Below are 14,467 nucleotides of genomic sequence, written 5' to 3' on the forward strand. Positions count from 1 at the left end.
TAAAAATCGCAGCTGCAAAACTGAGGCTGCCCCGAGAAGTCAAAAAGTTGGAGCGCGTTGGGAAGTGGTTAATCTAGCAAGCTAGTCTAACCCATAGTGAAGGGATGGGCTTCGAAGGCTGGGAAATGGAGAGCTTATTAGGAGGGTGTTTGCGTGTAAAGAGCTAGAGGGAGGGAGACGAACGGAAGCGAGAGACGGTCGGGCAGACTGCAGGAGACGAGAGGGGAAGTCAGGACGCGTCGGCAAAAGCTCTATTCCCACCCGAGTACTCACCAAGGTAAGCGTGTTGACCAGGAGTCCATCTCATCGATCGAGGAAGAGTAACTCGAAGGGCTCCTCCATGAAGAGATCTGAAGGAAAAAGGAGAGAAAGACGCGTCAAGATCAACACTCGAAGGCGCTCTCGCTTCGTCGAAGCTCAACTCACTCGACAACAGCGGTCCGCTCCTCGGCCCCGGTCTTGGAAGAGAAGGAGAGCCAAAGCTTGTTGAGGAAGATCGTCTTTCCGAGACGGACGAAGCGGTCGAGACCCCTGAAAGGAGGGAGGGAGAGTGAGCGGTCGCGTCGAAGGGAGGAAAGAGAGACAATCGACGACGTACCAGATGAGGAACGAGGGCCAGACCCACATCCCGTACTCCTCCCAATGCATGTACGATCCGATGAGGAAGAGACTAGTAAATCGAAAGAACGAGGTGAAGTCAGAATCAGGGCAAAACGTCGAACATCAGGCGAGGGAGGGAAAAAGATCGACGAACAGCGCAAGAACGATGTGAGAGATCAAGAACGCCTCGTAGGCCATGTGTCGGAGGAAAGGTTTGAAAGACAGAAGAGTCAAGATAGTGAAGGCAGCGAGAGCGACGACTCCCATCTGCATGTGGCTGGAGCAGACGAAAGGGGAACGGGAGGAAGCTCAGCGACGCGTCGGACACACTCGATTTCTTTCAGCAAAGCTCGAACTCACAGATGCCCAAGAGAGTTCTTCTTCTGAAGAGCAATCGGAACGCTTCGTCCGATCGAGTGAGCCCAAGAAAGGATCAGGCAGGCTCGAGAACTTGATCGATGAAGGAAGTTCAACTGGCGAGAACGAAGCCGACGAGAGTCAGCACGCTCGATCTCGTCTAGCAAGCTCGAAAAACTCACTTTCTCGTAGGAGATCCCGGTAACGAAAGATATCACATTGTTCTTGCTGGCCAGTCCGACGATGAGAGGCATCTGGGCAAAAGCAAGCCTTCCACATCGGTTTGCGTACCTGCACAGGTCGAGAGAGCATCGAAGGCAGGTCAGCAAACTTAGGAGGAAGCGAGTCCAAGAGAGACAGAACACATACATGGAAGCTTGGCTCTTCGGAGTGGCATCATCTCCCATCGGAACTTGAGGGAAGAAGAAAGCAGGCGAGAGAAGAGGAGGAGAGCGGGAGAGAAGAGAGCGGGGAAGAAGAGAGCGGGAAGGGTCAGTTCGAGTTTATCAACGGAGAGTGAAAAGAGAGCCAATAGAAACTCACTGTAAATAAACCCGAAGACGAGCATGGCGAGCGTGTATCCGACGGACCAAAACATCTCGCTTGAACTCGAACTCCACATTCCAACGGTGAACTCCCTCCAGATCATCGTCTTCCAGATCGTAGCCTTCAGAGCGAGAGGAGCAGCGAGAGCACCTCCGGAAGAAGCAGGTTTGGTGGCGAAGTCATCCTTCTCCGAGACTGGGGCGACGGAACGAGCCTTGACGATGGCGAGACGACGACGACGATGGAGAACCATGGATCCGACCTGGAGGATCGCGAAGAACGCGCAGACGGCTGCGACCATGTACCAGTGGCTAATAAGATAGTGTAGAAGAGAGGGGAGGGGAAAGGTCAGCTTGAGGAGGAGGAGGAAAGAGGGGAGACGCAGAGTTGCGGGGACGACGTCTCTCGACCCTCGCACAAGTCCCAACCCGTCCTACGTCTCTCAGTCACGTACGTACTAGATGATGAACTTGTTCTGATAGATCTTCGAAGGACTCAGTCTGTTCAAAGAAGAAGAAAGCGAGTCAACAATCGTTCTTCGAACCAACCCGACGACGACGACGTGAGACTTACTTTTTGGCGACTTTCCCTGATGCAGACGCACTCGCGACAGCAGCTGAAGTAGCAGTAGCAGTGGCGTTATCGTGATCCATCGCTGTAGGTTGAAGAAGAGAAAGGCGTGAGGGAGGAGGGGAGGGGAGTTGGTGGTTGAGGAAGGAAGGAAAGGGATCAGTTTTTTTGGTCTCCTGCCCCATGCAAGCGATCTTTTTCGCTCGTCTTGGATCTGATTGGCCAGATTTATCTGATCCATGCACACCCAGATACCCGTGGGCTAGGCCCGTACGGACGCAGTGGCGCATGGGAACGAATTTGAAGAGTCGGAGGGAGAAGAAAAGGAACCGTCGACGAACCAAAAGACGCGTTTGCTCGAAGAAACAAAGCAAGCTCACTGGGGACTTGCTTCCAACCGAAAGAAAAGCGAAAACGTTGAGTCAGGTGTACGAGTCCTCTCACCTAGAGAGGGAAGGAAGCAGATCCAGAGGGAGTGGCTGACCGTTTTCCCCATCCAATCTTGCCTGTTCCCAATCCTCGAGCTTCGAGATTTGACGACCCACCCGCGATCAGTACAGTTCTTGCGGAAACGCTTGGCATCTCTATATAGCACGGATTCAGGATTCCGAAACTTCCCTGCAGAGAAGGAAGCACGATCAGCTGAAAGCTATAACAGAAGCTCCGTTCGTTCTTAACCCAGCTTAACCAGTCAGACGCGACTTACTTCTTGACTTTTGCTCCCTCCCTCCCTCCCTCGAGGAAAACGCTGCTTCAGGGAGTTCCATGCGTGCACGGACGCTTTCTGGAGGAACAAAGAGAGCGCGGGGACAAACGGGGGCGAGGTGAGACGTGAAGTGAGGGCTGAAGGGAGGGGGACCGACAGCGAGTGAGCGACGAGGCGAGCAGCCAATGAAAACCTACGGCTGCGACTCAGATCCTCCTCGGAAGTCAAAGGAAGGTAAGGTGGCGGGTCGTCAGGGTCGGAGGGATCGAGCTGAAGAGTCAAATTCGGTCAGCGAAGAGGAAAGAGAGGGAAGACGACGACGAGTGAGATCCAGATCTGCCTCCTTCAGTTCGACGTTCGAGCCGACGAAAGGCGACCTGAGGAGAGAGACGGAAAGGGAGCTCGTGTTGGTGAGTATGGGAGGGAAGCTGGATGTCTTCAATTGTGTTGTACAAAAGGTAAATTCGAAGCTTAGAGGAGGCAGGGAGGGAAGAAAGGAGGGAGGGGGACGAAGAGGAGGCAGGTGAGCTCACCTTCACAACCACCTCCCTCTAAGACCAGGACTGCCTCCGAAATCAGGCGAGAGCTGAAGCCAACGAGATGTGTATGGGTTCATCTGTTGGTGTCGGATGGTCCTGGCGGTTTGAGAGCCAAGTTTGCTCCCTAGTCCAACAGGTGAGCTAGACCTCAACCTCGCCCACGTCTCAGTCGTTCACTCCTTTCCCTCGCCGCCAGCGTCTTCTACTAGTTGTTACATAAGATACCTTAAGATACAGACACAATCAATCGACGTCTACTGGGAGTGGAGACGCTTCTGGACCTCCTCGTGGACTGGAGAACGAAGAGAGAGAAGAGGGTCGTCAGTTGGAGAGGTCTCGTCGCGTCTAAGCTGCTCCTTGTACGAGTGAGTGATCGAAAAAGGATAGAGCCTACTCACAAGAGTTGTTGAGTCCAAAGCGGTTTCGGGCAACCTGAAGAAGGAAGGAAAGAAGGAGGGAGGAAGAGAGGGACGCGTCAGGACGAGAAGGGAGGGCAACGGCGAGAAGGAAAGGGTGAGAGGGAAGAGAGACATACCTCGATGGCGAGGAACTGGTGAGAAAGAGGTGACGGAGAGGGGAGAGGGTTAAGGTTAGCATGGGTGATGAGTGAAAGAAGAGCGACGACGTGACGCGAAGGCAACGAAACGAAAGGAGAGCGACCAGACGTACCTGTGTTCGGAGAACTGGAGGCGAAGTGATACAGAGGAACGAGAGTCAGCGTTGCTCGCGAGCACTTGAAAGGCCAGGACGACCACAGGAGAGAGAAGAGAGGACGAACCGAGAGTGGTGTTGTCCTGAGCGTAATCTCTCGAGCAGTCGGTCCTGATCAAGGTTCCAAAGTTGTAGTCTGGCACGATCTTCTCGTACTGTCGAGTTCAAGTGCGAAGTGTTCAACAGTCAGTTCCAGCTTCAGCCAAATTTGCCGAGGAAGGAGAGAGGAGGAAGACTGACAGCCATAACGAACTTCCTCCAATCCTCCTTTCCTTGCGGGCTCTTCATGGCGTCCTCGTCGAGGGTCCTCAGAGCGGCGTAGTTGTTATCGGAGGAGAGGAGAGTGGGGAAAGCAGTGTTGAGGTGGGCCATGAGGATGTCGTCGATACTTCGGGAAAGAAAGAGACAAGAAGATGGTAGGCGTCGAGAGAAGGGCAAAGAAGGTCAGCACTTTCCCTTTCTCTCCCGGCGAGCTCCAAAGAGGATGAACTCACGCTGAGAGCTTCAGACGATTGGGAGGGACGGTGCTGATGAGCTTCTCGTAAGCCTGGAGGGAGAAGGAGAAGGAGGAGAGGGTGAGCACGAGAGAGGGAAAGGGAGAGGAAGGGAAGGAGAAAATGGTGAGCTCGCTCTCGCAATGACGAGGGAAGGGATGAACGCACCTGCATGTGCTCGACGACGGCCACAGCGAACCTGAGAGAGAGTAGAGAGAGGTCAGTAGAGCTCTGCGACTCGAAGTGAAGCAACGAGGGACGCACTGTTTCTCAATCTGTTGAAGGAAGAGAGGGAGGAGAGGAGGAGGTCAGCTCGGATGAAAGAGGGAAGGCGTCCTCAAAAGAGCTCGTAGGAACGTACATCTTCGAAGTTATCTGCCTTCTCGGCATCGAACTTGGCTGGGGCTTGAACGGACATGGTGTTGGGGTGTAATAGAGAGACTTAGAGGTTGAGGGGTTGATGGAGTTGGGAGAGAGGATCGCTTGGACTCTGAAATCGACGAGAGCAGCTTCGGCCTTCCCTCCCTCCTCCTTTCATCTCGCTCTCTCTCCAACCATCACCTACCTTCCAGCACGTTCTTTGGAGTGTCTCATCTCTAGCAACTACCCGCTCTCCCGTCAACGGATCAGCGCTCCTCTTCAAATCTCAGCTCGAAGGAAAGACTCAGCGAGCGTCGCCCTCCCTCGAACCCAAGCTCCTCTCTCTCTCTCGCCTTTCCTTCCTCGGACTACTCCCTTCCTTCTTCCCTCCCTCCCCCCTGCTCCTTCAATCTGGATGGATCGAGACTCATCCCCTGGCTCCTCTGGATACAGAAGAGCACCTCCGAGGTGAGTTCTTTCCCTTTGGAGCTCTTCTCCCTCGTTCGTTGAGCTCGGGATTCTGACTGTTCCCTTCCCTCCCTGCTCCTCCTCCTCCTCACACCGCTTCTTCTTCTTAAGAACCGACCCCGACTTCGATGATCTCTACAGCCAAATCATAGGAGGGATGGAGGATCAAGCTACCATCAACCGTCAAGGTCATCACTCGGGCACAGGTTCTCATCAGAACGGAACCAACGGAGCTCAACGGGAGGAGAGTCGAGGCGATGGAGGAGGATGGAATGGATACGATCAGCAACAGCAGTACTACCACGAGCAACCTCCCTTCAACCCTCCAACAGCTCCTCAACAACTTCAGAACCTCACTCGCTATACTCTCACAGACGGTCCAGTCAACCCTCCTTCCTCACCTCCTCCTCCCTCCGTCCAACGCAACGTCTCCGAACCCCTCCACCATCATCACCAACTTCCTTCTCCTCCTCCTCCTCCCGAACCTCCTCGAGCGGCAGCATCCCTCTCTCGACATCGCCCTACGTCCTCAGGCTCAGGGAGTATGAACATGAGAGGTCTACCGAAGGCTCCAGGAGAGAAGACGGAGAGATGGAGACCTCCTTCCGAGCGAGGAGGAGGGTCGATCTCAGCAGGAGGAGTGAGGCAGCTTCCGGCGACGCCAGGGGGTCCTAGTTCAGCTTCATCGTCGTCTGGAGGAGGAGGAGGATACGAGGGAGGTGGGAACGGGTTCCCTACGGCTTTGCAGGAGAAGCAGGGATACCTACCTTCGATCCCTCAGTCGGTCGCGACGACCAGAGCTCAACCTCCCTCCCCTCCTCCGAACCTCGACTACTACAACCAGTTCCAACCCTCTTCCTCCTCGATGTCCTCCCCTAGAGGTCTCCCAGCTTCCCCTCGACCTCCTCCTCCTCCTCCTCCGCCTCCTCCACCTCCTCCTCCCATGAGCCACTCCTGCTCTCAACCTTACGGCAACAGCTCTCCCTCACCGCCCCACCTTCTCTCTCAACAATCCTACGCTGGTCAACCCTCAACCGGCTTCTACTCTCCCAACCACGCTTCGACCTTCCCAGCTCATCCCTCAGGACCCAACAGCAGCTACCCAGGGGGTCCATCTCCCGCAGGAAGCAGCTCCGAGCACCACCACACCCAACCTCCCTCCCTCTACCCTTCCAACTCGACGCGCTCGACCTTCCCAACCTCAGCTCAACCCTCACCAGCTCAAAGCGGGAACGGGTTCTACGACGATCCCAGCTTCAACTCGGGATCGAGCCTCTACCCTCCGAGATCGAGACCAGGAAGTCAGTCGGGTCCCTCGAGCGACGCGAGGAGTGGAACGCTCGGAAGGAACACCTCGACGTCGACGGTGGGATCCTTCCTTCCAGTCTCGGAGCAGGTCTCTCCTCAGCCCACCTGGGCTTCCATGCCTTCGTCGGCGACGTCGCAGAGCACCCAGCAAGGCTACAACTGGGACCAAGGCCAGTCGTCGTCGACCAGCTACGCGTCTCCTCCTCCTCACCCTCCTCAGCAGCAGCAGCACTTCCATCCATCTGAACCTCCTCAGGACCACCACCATCACCAGTCGAACAACCAGCAACCTCGTCCGCTACCCGAGAGTGCGATGGCCGAGAAGGCTAGGATCAGGTTGGAGGTTCAGGGGAGGTATCAGAACCCGGAGGACGACGAGTATCTGGACGAAGGGTCCGAGGAAGGGGACGAGGAAGCCAACATCCTGAGGTTCTTCACGCCTGCGTTGTTGAGTAACGTGTCGGTGCAGTTGAGGGATAAGGTGGTGAGAGGAGATCACATCAAGGGGAGCATTCCGTTCCCGAATTCCTTCACGGGGAAGGACATCGTGGTGAGTTCAAAACGCGTCTTCTTCGTCTTCCTTCGCTTTCGACGTCTCTCTCTCGAGTGTCTGACCTTTCTTCTACTCCCACCCTTCGCTCGTCGTATCCATCAGACCGCCATCCAAACCTTCATCCCTCCCACCCTTCGAACCCACCAAAACGATCGTCGAGCCGCTCTCGAAGTCGCCCGATCCCTCAAGTCCCAGCTCTACTTCATCGAGGTCGACTTCGACGACATGCCTCTCACGGATTCGCTCGACGACGTCTTCACCTTCATGGACGAGTCCGAGGCGGGAGCAGGAGGAGGCTTCACCGAGCTGCCGACGGGAGTTTTCACCTACCTGACCAAGTGCTACAGTCCGAGTTGTACTGGAGATGGAGGGTGCTACGCTCCGAGATGTCCATACAAGATCACCGTGAGTCTAAATTCATCTTTTGAATCTCTGAGGAGGAGGAAGAGGAGAGCGAAGGAACCGTCGCGTCGAGTTCGTTTTTTTCTCGAGCTGACTCTCATCGCTTTTCGCCTTTTTTTCTTCGCAGGACAACTTCCTCACGAGAAATCAGAGTACAACATCGGTTCGAGACGAGCCTCGCCAACGGAAGAGGACGTGGGCCGAAGCCGTGGATCCTCAGGTGTTGATGAGCTTGAGTCAGTCGGAGGTCAACCGTCAGGAGGCGATTCATACGACGATCCTGCAGGAGGAGCAGTACAGGGAGGATCTGTTGACGATCGAGACTGTGAGTTTACCGACTCAACCTTTTCTGCTTCGAGGAGAACGTCGACGACGATGACTGACGCGTTTCGACCTTCAGCTCTTCATCCTTCCTCTCCGAGCCGCCGACCCTCCGATCGTCTCGCCGCCAGAGAAGCTCGAAAAGTTCATCTCGGACGTCTTCACCAACATCTCGGCCATTCGGAACGCCAACGAACGTCTACTGGAGCTCTTCATCGTTCGTCAGAGGGAGCAGTTCCCAACTGTGAGTCTCTCGTCCTTGCATTGAACGAACGAACGCTCGTCTGACTTTCTCCCTCCCCTTCTCTTTTCCTCAACCCAGATCGAAACCATCGGAGATATCTTCCTCCACGCCGCTTCCGAGTTCCGTTCCATCTACGCCGACTACCTCTCCAAACTCCCCTCCGCCGAGGTCGCTCTCGAAGCAGGAATGGCCGCCTTCCCAGAACTTCGAACCTTCGTCGAACGAGCCGCTCACACCCCGGAAGCTCGAGGTCGAGATCTCAAACGGTTCCTCGGTCGACCAGCAGCCCAACTTCAACGCTACCACAAGCTCCTCGACGCGATCTTGAAGGAGACGCCGGCAGATCAGATCGATTCGGAGTTCATCGCTGAGGCAGACGCTGCGATTGCCAAGTTTGCGATGGAGGGAAAGTTGCTGGGGTTCCAAGCTGGGACGGGGAGAGGGATTCACGATGGGATGGGGTGGGAGAGTTTCGTGGCGAAGGAGGAGATGGAGAAGATCCCGAAACCGACGCAGCAGAGGCAGCAGTGAGTTCGAGCTTCGTCTTCCGTCCTGACTTGAACGACGTCTGACCTTCTGCCTCTTCCTACTTGCAGTGTCATCTTCGAAGTCATCAAGGGAGAAATCGAGTACGTCTCTGATCTCGAGTCGATCGACAGCGTGAGTCCTCTCGCATTTTCCCTCGTCGTTCGAATCTCAGCCCTGACGTGTTTCTTCCCTCCCGCCTCCAGCTCTTCATCACCCCTCTTCGAGAAGCCAAACCTCCCGTCATCGGTCCCGAACGACTCGAGAAGTTCATCGACGAGGTCTTTGGGAACTACGTCGAAATCCTGGTCATCCATCGGAACCTCCTCTCTCGGTTCTGCAAACGTCAACGAGATCAGCATCCCGTCATCGCCTCCATCACGGATCTCATCTTCGACGCTCTGCTCCAGTGGGGAGACGCCTACCGGAACTACGCTGCCAACTACCCTATAGCGAAGTGGAAGATAGACAAGGAGAAGAGGGAGAACCCTGCGTTCGCTGATTTCTTCGAGGTGAGTCGTGCCTTTCTTTCTCACGCTGGGGACTTTCATCCTGCTAGAAAAGGAGGAAGATGTCGATCTGCGGCTCTACCTCGTTTCTATCCGTCGGCAGGACGAACGAGTCTGAAATCCTCGCTGACTTCGGCACTCATTCCCTTTCTTCTTCCTCCCCTTCGCAGAAAGCGATCCGTCACCCTCAAGCCTACCGAAACGACATGTACCACTTCATCAACCGACCCATTCCTCGTCTCCTCCGATACGACCTTCTCCTCAAGGAGATCTCCAAACTCAGCAAGAAGGAAGGTCTCCCGACGGACGAGATCCAGCAGGTTCAGCAGGAACTCGCCGCCTCGGCAGCTCTCACGGACAAGGCAGTCGCCGAAGCTCAAGATAAGATCGAGATGTGGCAGCTCAAGGATACGCTGGCGACTCCCAGTGATGCCAAGTTTGATGGATCGGTGGTGAGTTCGAGACTCGTTGCTTCTTTCTCGTCCTTCGTTCGAACGAAGCTGACTAGATGGCCTTCGACGTCTTGTAGATCACCGACTTGGAGCTCATGAACCCGAATCGACAGCTCATCCACAAGGGATACCTTCGACAACCCGATAACGTTCAAGTCTACGTCCTTCTCTTCGACAACTACCGTTCGTCCCCTCATCGTTTCGACGTCGTCGCGTCTCGTTCTTCGAACTGACCTCTCGTCCCTCGTCTTCCTCTTTTTCTTTCAGTCGTCACCACTCGTCTCATGAAGGTTCGAGAAGGGAAGAAGGAGGAGGGACAGCAGAAGCATGTCATTCAAAAGAGGGTGAGCTCGTCTCGATCTCGTCTCTCTCCCTCTCCTTCGACCTTCGAACTAACGCTCTTTCTTTCCTTCAAACAGCCGATTCCTCTCGATCTCCTCAACCTCGGAGATTTCACCGGCGCTCTCGGTCGAGCTCCTACAGCTATGGGAGGAGGTCTCATCAGTCGAAAGGACAAGACGGAAGGAGGAGCCACCGACGCGGACGCCAAAATCGTCTTTCCCTTTTCGTACGTCGTCAAGTCGAGCGGAGTCATGGGAGGAACCTACGTCCTTTGGGCCGATACCGATGCGAGTAGGACAGAGTGGAGGGATAAGCTGCAGGAGGCGAAGACTCTGAGTGATGTGGTGGCCGATTCGAACAAGGTGAGGGAGAGGAACGAACGACACGTTGAAAAAGAGACGTCTGACTGACGCGTCTTCTTTTTCTGTTCGGTCGGAAACAGGTCTTCGAGCTCGGAATCGTCAGTCAGGGAACCCTCTTCAAGTCTGGATCGAGCGTTCCTCAGCCCAACGCGTCGAGGTCGAACGACTCGAGCCCTTTCGCCGGTCAAGTCACCTGCTCAGTTCCTTTCCGTGAGCTTTGATTTTTTCCTTCGCTCAACCTCTTCATCCAGCTAAGCTGACTTCTTTTGCTCGCATCGTGTAGGTACTCGGGATCGACGAGAACTGGTCGCCATCGGTTGCGAGGAAGGAGTGTGGATCGGGATGAAGGGAAATTCCATCTGTGAGTCTTCTTCGTCGTCGAGACGACTTCAGCTCCTCCTCACCGCTGACATCCCTCTCTATCTTACCCACAGCCTTCAGCAAGGTGCTTCACGTCAAGAACGTCATGCAGTGTGCTGTTCTTGAGGAGTTTTCGATGTTCTTGGTTCTCGCAGACCACGTTCGTCTCATCCCTCTCGTTCGCGCCTTCTTCTCTCGACTGACTCTCCCTTCCTCTATCGTCCCACAGTCTCTCTTCGCCTACCAACTCGAAGCTCTCGTACCCAGCTCGGTCCCTTCCCAGAACCCCAACACCCAACGGGGTCCCGAGCGACTGAGCGGAACGGCTCACGTCCTCTTCTTCAGCGTCGGTCAGCTATCCGGTCGAACTCTCGTCGCTTACTGCAAGAAGAAGCAGCTCGATAGTGTCTTCCGAGTGCTGGAACCAATTCCTATCGACGCTCGAGGCGATCACGGTCGGAGGAACTTCTTCGGAGGAGGTGGTCGCCAGGGAGCGAGTTTCCGAGTTTTCAAGGTGAGCTTCCCATTCTTTGTTTTCCCTCTTCGGACTTCGATGTACCAACAGCTAACGCTTCATTTATTTCTTCCCAGGACTTCTTCATCCCCTCGGACGCGAAGCTCATCCACTTCCTCAAGGTTCGTCGAGTCTCGTCTTCAGTCGTTTCGAGGCCTCGTCCTGACTCTTTCTCTCTCCTTCGTCTTCCAGGCCAAGCTCGCCATCGTCTGCGCCAAAGGATTCGAGATCATGGACCTTGCGAAGTGAGTATCCTCTTTGCTCTATACTGGTATCTACGAGGCTCACCCCGTCTCATTCCTCCCACTCTCAGCCTTCAAGGAGGAACCATCCCGATCTTCTTCCCCCAACGAGTTCGAGAGAACTCAGCCGTCGCTGCTCTCGCCAAACGATGCGAAGGAGCCACTCCTCTTGGAATGTATCGGTCGACAGAGGTGAGCTCTGCTGAGCCCGTAAACCTCTCGTCGGACGTCGACGTCGCACTGACTCGTTTCCCTTTCCTCGACTTCAGACGGAGTTCCTCCTTTGCTACAGCAGTTCGTACACTGTCTCTTTCTCTCCTTTACTTCGATATTCCGCTGACATCCTTTCTTCTTCCTTTCCTCGCAGCCTTCGGATTCTACGTCGAGAAGCACGGAGAGCCCTCTCGAGACTTCCGAACCATCGATTGGGAGACGGTTCCTCGATCTGTCGCCTTCCACCCTCCTCACTTCCTTCTCTTCTCCTGGAACTTCATCGAGGTCCGACACATACACACGGGGAAACTCGTTCAGATCATCTGTGAGTTCTTACCTCCTTCCCGAGCTTCTAGTCGAGTCGCGTCTCGCCTTGACTTGTTTCTCGTCTTCTTCGCTTTTTTCCTCGACTCACTCTCTTTCTTTTTCGCCTCGTTTTCAGCCGGTAACGACATCCGATGCGTCTGGGACGGAAGTGGAGTCAACAACGAGACCCAGACGACTCCTGGACCTTCAGGCTACGGAAACGAGTCTGCGACGACCGAGGCGAGAGTTCACGTCGTGATGGACGGCGACAAGGTCCTCGGGAAGAAGGGAACTCCTCAGACTGTGTACGTCTATCTTTTCTTCCTTGCTGAACCTTCCTACGCCGTTTCTGACCTCTTTTTTTGTTTTCCCTTTCGCAGCCACGAACTTCAGCCGACGGTCCTCCTCGACTTGCCCGGACCCATGGGCTACTTCCCTCCAGGAGCTCCTGTTCCTCAACCTCCTCCTCAACAGCAACCCTACCATCGCAACGCTCAACCTCAGTACTACCCTCACGGACTGGAGTTCAGTCGGCAGCAGCAGCCTCCCAACGGAGGAGGACAGCAGCAGTGGAGATGATCGGCTCTTTCGCTTCTTCCAACGCGTTTTCGTTTGGACATTTTTGTATAATCTCTCTCCTCTAGTTTTGTTCTTGCCTTTGTATCCTCTCTTTGCTTTTCCGATCTTGCTCCTCCTCTCATCTCATCTCGCTCGTGGTTTCGTCTTTCAGTCTTCGCTTCTTCGGCCTGTCGTTCCCTTCGTCTCTTTCTTACGACCCCTCCCTACAACCTAGTACTTTTCGTCTCATGCCCTTCTCTAGTTGACATCTCTGACCTCTGAAATGATCTCTTAATGCAGAGTAAGAGACAATCCCTTTCGAAAACAAAACTCTTCAAGGCGCTCGCTCTGCCTTTTGCAACAAACTCGCTCCTTGCTCCGAAGGACATTCCTCCCTCCAAACTCCCATCCTCTCTCGTCCGGTCTCTCCTTTTCTCCCTTCCCCTCCTTCACCATGTCCTCTCCCTTCTTCCGTTCGCCCGCCTTCAAGGCTGCCCTCAAGAGGACTTACGCTTCTCAACCTGGTCCCACCGTCGAGAGCGCCAGAAAGGGAGCTGAATCGGCTCTCGAGAAGGCTCAAAAGACTGCTGTCGAGGTCCTCGCTGCTGCCCAGAAGGCCGCTGGTCCCACCGGTGACAAGATCGCTTCCCGGCTCTCTTGTACGTCTTCCTTTCCTTCTATCGCTGTAGAGAGGAGGGCGTGGGTTGGTGTGTGGTTGGAAGATACGGGAGGGTCGGGAGATGTCGATCCTGTCTCTCTCTCTCTCTCTCTCTTCCTTTCTCTCTCGAGCTGACCTCTTTCCCTTCTCCTCCCCTCCCCCTTCTTCCTCCACGTTCTCTTTGTTGTTGCTGCAGCCATCAACTCCTACGTCGTCTACAACGCCAAGCTAATTGGAGCTCTCGCTAAGCAGGTCTACGTCGCTGAGAAGCTTGCTCCTCCAACTTCCGTCGGAGAGATCGTTGGAGGTTGGTCGACCGTTTGGGCTAGGGGAACCAGCTGGTCGTACTGGGGACACGTGAAGAGCTCGGGAGAGTGGAAGCCTTTGGCTCTTTACGTGAGTTCACCTTTCTTCGTTTCATTTGTCTTGCGAAGGAGGAGAGGAAGGAAGGAGGAAGGGAGGAAGGAGGAAGGAGGGAGGGGACGCAGAGTCGGAGCTGAGGGTTCGATTCTCATCTTTGCGATGAAGAACCTCCTCCGGTCCTCTTCAATTCCTCGGCTCGGTGGAAGGCCTGCTGAGAGGCATGTCGGAGAGCGACGGATCCTCCCTCTACGAGGACGGAGGGAGGAAGGGAGGGAAGGAGGTCCGGAGCTGAAAGCAGCCTCTTTGCGATGCGAGCCTTCCCTTCTCGCCTCCTCCCTGCCCTTCTTCGAGCTCCGAGCTTTGTCTAGCGGACTCTTCAGGCGCACATACTAGCTCAAAGTCTTCCGGAAACAGCCATCTATCTCGTTTCGGGCTCCTCCTTCCTCTCAAACCAAACTCATCGCTGACCTTCCTCTTTCCTTCTCTCCTCCCTCCCTCCTTCCTTCCTCCTTCTCTCCTCTCACAGTCCCTCCAGGCCTACGGAATCTTCACCGTGGGAGAGATCATTGGAAAGAGGCACTTTGTCGGATACGAGCTCGAGGACAACTACCCCATCCACCCCGCTCCCTCTGCTCACCACTAGATGAGAGGAGGATTCGTCGGCTTCGTCGGCGGCGTGATTGGGTCTCGTTTAGCAGGGAGCGTTGGTTGGGTTGGGTTTAGTTCCTGAGATATGGAGAAGAGGGAAGGGCAGCTAGGGTCGAAGAGTGTGTCTTCTATGTGCCATAGATGAGTCGTTTTTGGTTCAACCTTGGGGTCGTTCGGGTTCGGAAAGGAGAGGGAGGACGAGTTCGAGCTTGGAGGAAGAGAAGGAGAGCAGGAAG

The 14,467-nt window shown here is 54.9% G+C and overlaps 4 protein-coding genes across 4 annotated transcripts; 2 read left to right on the top strand and 2 right to left on the bottom strand.

The window, feature by feature from the left end:
* Positions 1-163: 163 nt before the first annotated feature.
* On the bottom strand, positions 164-2,156 carry BDY24DRAFT_417348 (ferredoxin reductase family protein; the record flags this gene model as incomplete). Its single annotated transcript, XM_076643695.1, has 11 exons — positions 164-207; positions 274-350; positions 427-531; positions 599-670; positions 755-877; positions 961-1,073; positions 1,140-1,248; positions 1,327-1,369; positions 1,501-1,814; positions 1,962-2,003; positions 2,077-2,156. 11 exons carry the CDS (start codon positions 2,154-2,156, stop codon positions 164-166), a joined length of 1,122 nt encoding a protein of 373 aa, XP_076494173.1.
* Positions 2,157-3,568: 1,412 nt separating this feature from the next.
* On the bottom strand, positions 3,569-5,004 carry CHP1 (ribosome-associated Tef1p biogenesis chaperone CHP1). The gene is made up of 10 exons (XM_076641554.1): positions 4,885-5,004; positions 4,788-4,798; positions 4,692-4,722; positions 4,524-4,576; positions 4,270-4,417; positions 4,097-4,184; positions 3,988-4,001; positions 3,854-3,868; positions 3,717-3,750; positions 3,569-3,610 (listed from the first exon to the last, which is right to left on the bottom strand). Exons 1-10 carry the CDS (start codon positions 4,939-4,941, stop codon positions 3,573-3,575), a joined length of 489 nt encoding a protein of 162 aa, XP_076494174.1. The 5' UTR covers positions 4,942-5,004; the 3' UTR covers positions 3,569-3,572.
* BDY24DRAFT_397327 (CNH domain-containing protein) lies at positions 5,005-12,958 on the top strand. The gene is made up of 22 exons (XM_076641555.1): positions 5,005-5,351; positions 5,463-7,617; positions 7,742-7,939; positions 8,015-8,179; positions 8,258-8,706; positions 8,776-8,839; positions 8,911-9,216; positions 9,384-9,665; positions 9,743-9,848; positions 9,933-10,009; positions 10,085-10,369; positions 10,450-10,579; positions 10,653-10,730; positions 10,804-10,889; positions 10,959-11,243; positions 11,321-11,365; positions 11,436-11,488; positions 11,557-11,677; positions 11,755-11,779; positions 11,853-12,023; positions 12,141-12,309; positions 12,385-12,958. The coding sequence occupies exons 1-22, from the start codon at positions 5,299-5,301 to the stop codon at positions 12,581-12,583; spliced, it is 5,502 nt and encodes a 1,833-aa protein (XP_076494175.1). The 5' UTR covers positions 5,005-5,298; the 3' UTR covers positions 12,584-12,958.
* Positions 12,941-14,395, top strand: ATP20 (F1F0 ATP synthase subunit g). Its single transcript, XM_076641556.1, has 3 exons — positions 12,941-13,221; positions 13,417-13,616; positions 14,110-14,395. The coding sequence occupies exons 1-3, from the start codon at positions 13,017-13,019 to the stop codon at positions 14,224-14,226; spliced, it is 522 nt and encodes a 173-aa protein (XP_076494176.1). The 5' UTR covers positions 12,941-13,016; the 3' UTR covers positions 14,227-14,395.
* The last annotated feature ends 72 nt before the right edge of the window (positions 14,396-14,467 follow it).

This window comes from Mrakia frigida, assembly GCF_051309035.1.
Source record: "Mrakia frigida strain ATCC 22029 unplaced genomic scaffold BDY24scaffold_28, whole genome shotgun sequence".
NCBI classification, from domain to species: Eukaryota; Fungi; Basidiomycota; class Tremellomycetes; order Cystofilobasidiales; family Mrakiaceae; genus Mrakia; species Mrakia frigida.